The sequence below is a fragment of the Pygoscelis adeliae genome, unplaced genomic scaffold (genome assembly GCF_000699105.1).
Source record: "Pygoscelis adeliae isolate BGI_AS28 unplaced genomic scaffold, ASM69910v1 Scaffold155, whole genome shotgun sequence".
Classification (NCBI taxonomy): domain Eukaryota; kingdom Metazoa; phylum Chordata; class Aves; order Sphenisciformes; family Spheniscidae; genus Pygoscelis; species Pygoscelis adeliae.
Genome location: NW_008824932.1, coordinates 2,969,627 through 2,980,564, shown reverse-complemented (window position 1 = coordinate 2,980,564; position 10,938 = coordinate 2,969,627). Strand labels below are relative to the sequence as shown.

At 43.9% G+C, this 10,938-nt stretch overlaps 1 protein-coding gene across 1 annotated transcript in view; it reads left to right on the top strand.

The window, feature by feature from the left end:
- The first annotated feature begins 232 nt into the window (after positions 1-232).
- EPHA4 (EPH receptor A4) overlaps positions 233-10,938 on the top strand; it is a 101,825-nt gene continuing 91,119 nt past the window's right edge. Inside the window, exons 1-2 of the mRNA XM_009325046.1 lie at positions 233-296; positions 4,776-5,439. Coding sequence (XP_009323321.1) covers positions 4,794-5,439 — 646 coding nt within the window. The 5' untranslated portion in view covers positions 233-296; positions 4,776-4,793. The remainder of the gene's footprint in view (positions 297-4,775; positions 5,440-10,938) is intronic.

Here is a 10,938-nt window from a genome sequence, read left to right as displayed (position 1 = left end):
CGGACGGAGGGACGGACGGACGGACGGAGGCGCCGTTCCCCAGACCTAAACCGCAGCGGGTTTCGGATCGTTCGAGGCGTCGGCCCGGTGGGAAACCACATCTCGCTTCAAGTTGAAGGTGGATGCGATCGTGCTCCACGCATATGGAAACGCTCAGGTAAAGGATTTACTGTAATAGTGCCTTCTGGCAGCTGGAATTTAACCTATTTTGTTTGTACCTCTCTGCAGTTACCTTGCTGGATTCCAGATCAGTTCAGGGAGAGCTGGGGTGGATAGCAAGTCCCCTGGAAGGAGGGGTAAGTTTTAAACCGCTATCTGATCAAAAGGGTAAAGGGGGTGATTAGTAACTTTCAGAGAGTCCTAATGGCTCGATTATTGTTGATTGTGGGGAGGAGGTCAGATTTCTTCCCTGGCTTACCGAGTGAATTACTCTTTGTTGGAGAAACTCTATACTCCCTTTGGCTAGCTCTGTCGTGGAAGAAGTGGAAACCAAAAGGGCAGAAAAGAGGTTTCAGAATTAGGAGATTGGTTGAGGCGTGGGCTTAGATGCCTATTTAAAACAGAAATACCGACAAGAAATGCGATCTGGCGACTGAACTGGCATTCTTGACTGTAATTATTATATCTGCGGGCCGTCTCGGCTGGGAGATGTTCAGGGCAATTGCTGTTCTATTTCTGGGTGAAGGAGTGGGGATCAATATACAAGACAGACCTTCTGGCGTGACGGGACAGTTGTCCTATTTTGGGGTGTAAACGTCATATGTTTTGGTCTCTGAACAGATAAACTGAAGCACCCGGTGCTCGATGGTGATTCCTTGGAGTTTCTTTTTACGTACTTTTCAAAGAAGAGGCAGTTGTAAGAGAGGATTGCTCGAACTCACTGCCCTGTGGTGGGTGATGTGATGGCATTAAGAGATTCACACGTCCCTTGCTGGGGCTTAGAGCCCCTTTGCTTAGTGAGCCGCAGACAAGGTGTATCTACTAATTTAGCTTTATATTAGCTGATGGGCACCTTGCTGCTCCCTCTGTGCCCCATCCTGCGGGGTGCCCAGGGCCTCTGTGGGAAACTCCTGAGAACGCTGGGCTTTGGAGTTGGTGGGATCTGGTGGAGACTGTATTAAGTGGGATCTTTTGGGATTTTTTTTTTTTTTTTTAATAAGCAATTAGGAAGGCTTTTTCTTTCCTGAAGTGAACAATTTAAGAAAAATGCCAGCAATGCACACTAAATGTTAATATAAAGAAAACCCCACCTCAAATCCTTTTAATATTAAATGAGTAAAGCAGCTTAGTATGCTTAAGCAGAAGTAATTCAGTCAAACTGATTGAAAAATAAAAGTGCTGAAAGATCAGGACCTGTGCACAGCAAAGCACTGGATTCTTCAGGAAACCTACAAATTTACTTTTTTGTGTGCGTTCCCACTCGTAATTAGAAGAAGCAGAGCTAAGGAAACAGCAGCGAGTGGAAGGAATCCGAGGTTGCGTTGGCTGGTGATGCATTATGCATAAGCTCGGAATAACTATAACATGGGAGAATGGGGGATTGTTCTGCTTCCCCATTGTTGTTCTGGGTGAACTTGACTACAGTCGTGGCTTGTGCTCTGCCTGAGCACACTGTGCTGTCCCCGAAACTTGGGTTTTTTCGAAGGGCGGGGAGGTGATTTGGCAGGCCTCTGGCAGCGCCGGCGGCGCACAGTCGCTGCTGATTGCAGGCAACTGCCCTCATCTTTTGACAGTGTGGAAAGGTGCAGCTCTGCCTCGGTGAGAGTCGGGCATCCTTGTTAATCCTGTACCCTGGAAAGGTCAGTTAATGAGACGGGGTCTTTCATAATGGCTCTCCAAGGGATATCTACGCTGAATATTAAAATAGGACCTAAAAGACAAGTTTTAATAAGTCGCTAGAAGAATTGATGATCAGAGGACGGCTGTATGTTATCAGTGGCTGGTGGGTTTCCCCCTTTTCCCCCACGTTTTCTCTGAAAGCGCCATGCGAGCTTGGGAAGGAAATGTGTGCTCTTATTGTGGACGTGACTCACTTCACTGAACCTACATACGTGTGTTCTATTTTTAAGCCAGTAGTGAAAAATTTAAGAGTACATGGTCTGTCTCTGAGATACAGTGCTTGGAAAGCATTTATTTTAACTTCATATGCTGCAGATTTATTTCAAGCAGCAGCAAAGAACTCCTCCTTTATCTTCCTGGGAGGATTCTGTCCTCCGGCGCTAGTTTTTCTTTAACTGTGTGCACATTATTGTCTATTTCAAAAGGTATTTTTCTAGGTCTATACCACGTAGATCTATACCACGCGGTTCCTGAGGTGCGAGGGTTGTGTGGATAAGAAGGGCTGGAGATAAACATAGTCGTCTAGCAGTGACTAGCAGTAATCAAATATATAGTAGCCCCGGAGGAATGAATGAATTGCATTATAAATATAATTAATGATTTACTCTTGCGTTTCACAGTTGAAAAGCAGGTTTTGTGCCCAGAATGTTTTACTCTGCATCATTAAACCGTGGGAAGAGTTGAATTATAAAAGTTAATTTCAGCTTGAAAGCAAAAAGTTACAGCTTTGACCACATGCTTAGAGTTACAAATCATTTACAGTGCCTGGAAACTTGGGGCTGTAGTTGTTTTCAGCTCTGGCAGTAGGATGCACTTAGGTTTGTTTCGTGGACGTGTGTTTATGAAATAAGAAGCCCAGCTCTATATATTTGCGTGTCTGTCAGGAGACAGGGGCGTGTTCAGAACCTGAACTGAAACTTGCTGAATTTAGGTGCAGTCTGTCCGCTGACCTCGGCGGTCTCTTTATGGAATGCTCTAGCAGCATCCTCCATTGTATAAATGTACTAAAGGAAATCCCATCAACAAGTATTATTTCCCTCTGCTGCTTCCTTCCTCTTGTACCACACACGATATAGGTAGCGTAGACAGCCTGAAGATAAGCAGAATGGAAAGTGATGGATCATGAAGACAATATTGTAACAGTAAACTAGCTCCGTGGCAGCTGTAAATTAAACAACTCTGTCTTCTTCCTAACACCATGTTACACTTTACATTGATAGATGACTTTTTAAGATTTATTTTTTCCTTTTCTGTGAGAAGGAGTGACATGCTGAGTATTGATTTCCCCACCCTCCTTCATTTTAATTTGCAGTTATCTCTAGGCAGCAAATAAAATATTCTTTCTACTCCTGGTGACTCATGGTGCTAACTACTGTCATTCTATAAACGGATTCAGCTAAGCTGGAATCTTTTTAAGTAAAAAATCACTTGCATAAGAGCAATCCTTGCGGGAAGAAGGCAGGATATTATACAAGAAGCCCCTTAACGTTAAGAAGGCTTCTGTTTAATCAAAGCCACGGCTTCAGTCGTTCTGAAGAGCATTTCTGGGAAGTCTCTTTTAAAGTTACTACTGTTTTCCAAGGATAATTTTATATGCTTCATTGTATTGCCTGCAAACCCAGACAGTATATCGTTATCTAATACGTTATTTTTTTAAGAAGGATTTTTCTGATACTGAAGTGCTATGGGGCTTTTGCTGGAAAGATATATCTCCCTAATGCCCCTACTTCCCCCTCTCTCCCTGCCAGGAAAGCACTGTGATAAACCTTCTTCTGTCTAGGATAATCCTTAAAGCAATTTTTTTTTCAAAACTGTTGGTTACGTGTGCTTTCCTTTTATAGGTTCATCATGCTGAACGACTGAATTAGGGCCAGATCTCTTCTTTCCAGCAATTCCCTGAATTGCAGGTGGTGGTGGTGGTGTTTCATAGTTATGTTGCCTGTTAGTTTGGCGCTTCTGAAGATGCTGAACTTGCTTTGAGGGGTGTAAGAGTTCTGAAGCATGCTGCTACCCTGATCTTTCAGCACTTAGCCTCTCTGCTAACCTTTTTGGGTTTTTGAGAATATGAATTTAACTATTTCCTGACATTTCCTCTAGGACAACGTGTAATATTCCTTCTTTTCCCACCTTCCCGCTACTAAGAAACTTTGTTTGGATGGCAAAGTTATGGCAGTGTTGCTGGTGGACTGAAGATGTTGTCTCCTTACCCGTCCATCCATGTCTGAGTGTCACCCAAGTCAAGGACCCAGTTCTCTGTAGACAGCTATTTCTGCCCAGCTCCAAAGTAAAGACTATTTGCTGAGTGTGACGGGGATATTGCTAGCCCGGGAAAGTAGTGGGCAGGTTAGAGAAATAATAAGGGGTGGTTTAAGAGTTTAAAATACGTGGTAGCGATGCCAGAAATGTGGATGTTGCTCTGTCTCTGCCCCGTGCTTTTTGTGCGGCTGAGTCACGCCATCTCACTGTTGGATATTCCCACTTTGCATGTGGGGTCCATGCGTTCCCTGCCTGGTCTGCTGCAGGGGAAACACCGTCGTGTCAGTGATGCACTATGAGTTTGTAAAGTGCCGCGTGTAGCCCTGATCTAGGCAGGGTCCTGTGGGCTGAAGTGTGGTGCAAATGAACATCGTCAGTCGAGAGCGTATTCTTGGATTGGTTCGGAGGGCCTTTAAAACACATGCTTGCTCCTGGAGGTCTTACTTGATTTGGAGCTTGTTTCTCCTGAACAGATTCTTCTTTTGATGTCCAAGTGGTTGGAGGTCCTGGCTATGGCTTGGTCTGCTGTGTGTTGTTTTGGGGTTTTTGGGGTTTGTTTTCCTGTAATGGAAAAAACACAATCTCCACGTTAGCTGTGGAAGTGCAGACTATGTTTGCTGTGAAGCTCTGTAGTTCCTTTTAATACTGATGCATTTTTCTTCCCCTTTCCCTCTTCGCAGTGGGAGGAAGTAAGCATTATGGATGAGAAGAACACTCCGATCCGCACCTATCAAGTCTGCAATGTGATGGAGCCCAGTCAGAATAATTGGTTACGAACTGATTGGATTCCCCGTGAGGGGGCTCAGAGGGTATATATTGAAATCAAGTTCACGCTAAGAGACTGCAACAGCCTGCCAGGTGTCATGGGAACTTGCAAAGAGACTTTCAACCTTTATTACTATGAATCAAACAATGACAAGGAGCGTTTTATTCGAGAGAGCCAGTTTGCCAAGATTGACACCATTGCTGCCGATGAGAGCTTCACCCAGGTGGACATCGGTGACAGGATCATGAAGCTGAATACAGAGATCCGGGATGTGGGGCCGCTCAGCAAGAAAGGGTTTTACTTGGCTTTTCAGGACGTCGGTGCCTGCATTGCTTTGGTGTCTGTTCGTGTCTTCTATAAGAAGTGCCCGTTGACAGTTCGAAACCTGGCACAGTTTCCAGACACCATTACCGGGGCTGATACATCCTCTCTGGTGGAGGTTCGCGGCTCCTGCGTCAACAACTCGGAAGAGAAGGATGTGCCAAAAATGTACTGTGGGGCAGATGGTGAATGGCTGGTGCCCATTGGCAACTGTCTGTGCAACGCTGGCTATGAAGAACGTAATGGGGAATGCCAAGGTAGGATGAGCCATATTGTACTCTTCATTAGGGCTTAGTTGAATGCGTAATTGAATCGGAGATGAGAGTAAATGGAGTAAAGCCAGTAATTAGCAGTCCCTGTGGGATGCGGTGGGACAGAGGGGTTTAATGAAGAAGTCCAATAGCTCCAGGTGGCAAGGCTAAGAATTATACAATGCAAAACAAATGATACTGCCGTAATAGGCAGAAGGCAAAACACATTTTCTAGCAGGCGCCTAAATTTGAATTGGCTCACAATAGTCACCAAAATGGGAATGACTGCAAAACAGTGCGGTCGAGCTACCGTCATTTAAAGAGACACATCTTTCAAGTCTTATCTGAAGTGAACTTTGTTAAGCACAGGGAATTCTGGCAAAGTCTCCTCTGGATAATGTGGTGGGATAAGAACCAGTTGGGGAGGTGGGGAACAGGAGTTTTAGCCGGATTACTTTTCCCCTTTGGGAAGGGGAAGTCTTTGGTGTTTCACTTGTTGCAAATTTTTAGCACTAAATAACCCTTTGATATTTGACACTGCTGCCTTTGTTAAATATTTTCATTTCTCAGAGGGTCTCTATTGTCAGCTTAATAATAGAGGTGCTAGGATACTCTTAGAAATGCTAGAAGTCTCCACCCCACCCTCCCACACACACCATCCTGTGTGCTGCAGAATTAGGGATTAAAGTCTGTATAAAAGACAGATTATCCTAAAAAGGAAAAAACCTCAAAACCTATGTTCTCTTTGCCTCCCCTTTCAGGAAAAAGAAGTTGTAAAAGGTTAGGGAAGGAGAGAAGGGGTTTGTAAATATCTTTAGCCTCAGCTTCTAAACACTTGCTCGTATAAGCATAAACTAAGATCAAACTTGAATGGATCCTTGCACAGGTCAGTGGGCTTAATGTTGTTGGGTGCTGAATGGAAGGTGCTCAACTCTTCCGTGGATTTGGACCCATGTTTTTGGAAAAGGTTCTTTGGAGCCAGATGACTTGGCTTCACATCTTCTCGGTGTGTTTTTTCACTAGGTCATTTTTTTTCATCTTGAGACTGAGAACAAGGTAGCGGAGCAAGTAACTGACTGCTTTTGTGCTAGGCTCCTAAGAGAACAGCGTCTTTCCAATGTCCTGCTTGATTTCTGTTAAATGATAGTTTACAGTCAATATGAAGTTCATTATTACGCATTGAAATGATACTTAGTGCTTCTTTCCTGCCAGAGCTTAAACTTTGGCCTTCATTTCTAGTGGTTTTGCTATATGGAAAAAGCTTAAGTGTGCCGTTATCGGCCACAAAATTGCCATGGGCTGTAGAGGTGAGCAGCACGATGACAGAGCATCCTGCCTGGGGTAAACGACCCTGGTTTTCTGGAATCCTCCGAGATGGGAACTTGCAAACCTGTGTATCGTTAAACATGCGAACCTGTGGCTGTGGCACTGACGGGGTGCTGCTGGGGAGAGCCGTTGGTGGCTGGGGAGATGCTGTTACTTTCTGATAGCTCGATAACTTCTGGGCAAAGCTTCCCGACACCTTTACAGCCTGGGTTGCGAGAGGAGGAAGTGAACGGGGGGGAAAAAGCATCTTGGTGTATTGCACGGAGATTATTCCGCCTTCTCCTAAAGGCCTGTTGCGTCAGTACTGGGTCACCCTGATGGACGCAGATCTACCATTTTTCGGCATCGGTGGCCCAGACGTGATGAGCTAATTGCCTAACAAATCCTGTGTTGCTCAAGGGAAATCTCCTGAGGTTTTGCTGGTGGGCAGTGGTGACAGTGGGATGCTTTTTTATTTTGTTTATTTTTGTGGGGTTGGACTAGAACTTGGGGATGAATGTCAGCTTACCTACCGGCTCTCGGCTGCACCCGGGGAAGCTTGGGCTCAGGAAACCAAATTCCCTCTTTCCCAAGTAAAAGGAAGGTCAAGCGATGCCATATTTACAAAGGAGATAGAAACATTCTGTCTCTTGGGCTCTCCGGAGTGAAGCAGGCCTGTACTAGTCATTTTGAGAGGATTTGAGCCAGCATGTAATTTGAAAGCGCTAAACCCATTTCATCAGCGGCTGTTTGTGGCTTCTCTTTCTCACATTTGCCATTCTCCAGCCAGAACAGTTTACCGGGAAGCTCCTCTTCATGAATTCATGAAGTCTACCAGAACTATGCAGCTTGCTCTCTGGTTTCCAGCGAGGCCGTTGAAGCTGTTTGGCCTTTGACACTGCTGAGAGAGGCTTCCCCTTTCCTTACCCACTCAACTTCATAGTTCAGCAAATGTTCTGCTCCGGCAGGCTTTTGGAGGAGAGGAGGAGGATGAAGCGAGGAGGATTCCTGTGGTTTTGGTACAGAGGATTGGGGGCGGGGGGAGAAACTTTGAGTTTGGGAAAGGCTGTAAAAGGGTGCCGGGCTGGGACTGGAGCTGGTGAGCAGGTTCCACCTCAATTGTTTTTCAATAGGTTGACTGTGGCGGGACAAATACACAGAAAGGTCAGAGGTTGTCAGTTTCCTCATCCATCTTCTCCTGTGATCCTTGGGTCAGACTTAGGATTGATTAAGATCTTAAATGTTTGACAAAAGCTCGGTGGGCAGAAACAGTTTAGGCCAGTGGGATCGGGGCTTTGCGCTTGCTGGGAGTTGCACGGGAGACGTCGGAACTCCCTGTCCTCTCCTGGGACCTGCCCCCTGCCGCGCGGTGCTGGGAGGGACCGGCTGGTGCTGGGGTTGCCCTAAAAGCTGCTTCAAGTTCGCTCAACCTTCTGATTTTTTCAATGATACATTTTTCCTTGAGCTGCTTTTGCTTAATTTCCGATGTGTGTGAGGGAGGCGTAATGGGAAGCCGCTTCACGTCTAAAGTGGTTCCTGTAGTGGGAGTTAATGACTCTCTGACCTTGAACAGGATTTTAAAAAACTTGTGTCGGTGGTATGGAGGTGTTTGAATACGATGACAAAAAACTGGCCTTCCTCTGACTGCTATTTTTTTCCAGCTGACTTTATTGATGATGACTGTCTTACTGAACATCCATATATATATGTGTGTGTGTGTATATATACTGCAAAAACGCAGAAGTGCAGAAGGGGAAAGGAACCAAGTGCTTAATCCATATTTATTTGGGAAGCTTCATGGGTCCATCACAGGAGTGATGCAAAAATTGGTCCTGATCAGTAGAAATATTAGGTGAGCAGTGATTCTTTTCCTACAGGTGAATTTGTAGCTGTGAACTTGATGCTAAAAAAAAAAAAAAATCAAACACCCAACCAACTTGCTGTTGATTTTTTTCTTATTATTATTTATTTTCCCCCAAACCTCTTGCACTAATGGCTGTCCATTTAGGAGAGCATAAATGTGGAATATTGTTGATGGAAAATGAGCCTATCCTAACTAGTGGCGCATCTCAAGGCTAAGGTAATTAGTGCTTTAGGGCAAAGTTGAGACATAAAGTAATTTTAAACTTCGCTTGTATGCATCATTGTTATGTAAATTGTTTTGTTACACATTAATATAATGTGGTTTGGATTTATGATTTCCTTATGATAAAATGCATATCTTTTTAACTCAAAAGAGAAGGGGGGAAAACAAGCAGGAAGGGAGAAAAGACAGATTAAAGAAGCAATAGACTGTAGCCATCTGTGATGATTTTGATGCTGTGAAATTACAAATCTCAATTTTAGACCTGCCACTTAGTATAAATATGTGAGACAGTTGAGATTTTTACTGTGATATTGTAAAGGTTATGAGAGCCAACAGCTTTGTCTTCATCTACACTTGCTTTTTTGAGTTGTGAATTGGCCAATTGGCAGAAAATCCAGTGTCACTTAAAATATGGCTCAGTCCTGGTTTCATATCACTGCTGTTTTTAGAATTTTCTTTCAAACTTTGATAAGAGCATCCCTAAGAAGTAATAATTTGAATGATAAGATTGTCTTTATCTCGGAGGCTTTGAAGAGTGGCTGTGATCATTGAGAGCAGCAGTTCAGTTTACATCAGAAGGGTACAGTCTAATTATATTTTTTTTTTCTGCGATAAGATTTTTTTGGATGGTGGGTTTTGTAGGGGTGGGAAAGTGAAGTAATTTGTGTGTGCTTTCCCATTTTGGTCGTAGACAACTTTTTTTTGTCAGAATAACACTGATGAACAGTCTGGCTGCACAAAAGGGTAATCAGAAGGGTGACTAAGACTGTGTAGATTTGAGATTTCAGAAGGATTTTTTTTTTTTCCAGGTTGATTATTTTTGGCAGGGGAAAAAAAAAAACCGCACAGACTCAACATGTTACATTTTAAAAGGAGCTGAGAAGACGGAAGCTACCAGGAGGGGCATGGGAGCGGTACTGAAACACAGTCTGTCTGAATCAAATTTAGTTGGTTCTCTTCTCTGCTGAAGGAGTGATTTGATTACGCTATGTTCTCGTGTAGCTCAATAGATCTTCCAAGGGTTGCTCCCTCTGTGATTTTTGTACCACCTGGTGCATTTCAAAATCTCCATTTAAATGTCATTGCAGGCTCTGTAATGCATTCCTCCTCCCTGGCCCCCTCAGAAGTCAAGCTACAGTTGTCAAGCGATTGTCCCTTCATGTATCCCTTGAAGAAAGGCTGGGATTGCTTCCTTCTGAATTCCCGACAAAATTTCTGCTGATACTCGGGGGAGCAATATCTGGTCCTTATTCTGTGCGTTACTAGTAAAAAGAATCAAAGCCAGATGAGCTGTTGTGGTGGTGTGAATTTCATGGCAGGTTCTGAGTAGTCTTTTGTGGGGCGTATAGACCATCATCTGTTTTTTTTGTGTGTTTTTTTTTAAAAAAAAAAAGGCAAAACAAAACTTTCCAGACAACTTATCTTGTGTGTGATGACTTCAGTATTTAGATCTTGGCTGGGTAAATGTTATTATCTGTCTAATAACATGCTCCACTGATCTTGGTCTTTATTGCGCTTGTGAGAAGTGATTAAAGACATGCTCGGCAGTGCGCTTGAGTCTTTTGAGACTGCATCAAAAAGCCCCCCAAACTTGTGAGATAAATATCTTATCTGGTTTCGTTCTATTATGCCACATCCTTTTGATATGTTTCGGGGAGCAGGTGAGGTCACACAGTTTTGTGAATCAGAGACAATTAACACTCCCATGACTAAATGGCCATTTAATGAATATTCAGAGCCTGCTTCACCTCCCTGGGAAGCAAATATGTTGGTTCCCTTCTCCTTCCTCCTGCTGGAGACTAAGGAAGCTCTCCCTGTGAATGGGGATTGGCAGCTGTCGGCAGCTTTGCCTTTTGCATGCAGCAAATTCCTCATTTACATCTTTTGTATACACCCTCATGCAAAGTAGCACACCCATTTCCCCATTTCACAAAGGAGATAAGAGCTTCCTTTGGAAACGCCAGCCAAAATCTCCTTCTGTTTATGCAGAGCTCAAAGATTTGGATTTTATGCAAATGGATTCTGTTTTGATTTTTTTGATCTCTTTGTTTAAGAGAGAGTGCAATATTTGCACAGTGTGCTCCTTGTGTCTCCAGGTCTCCTCTGACTATGAC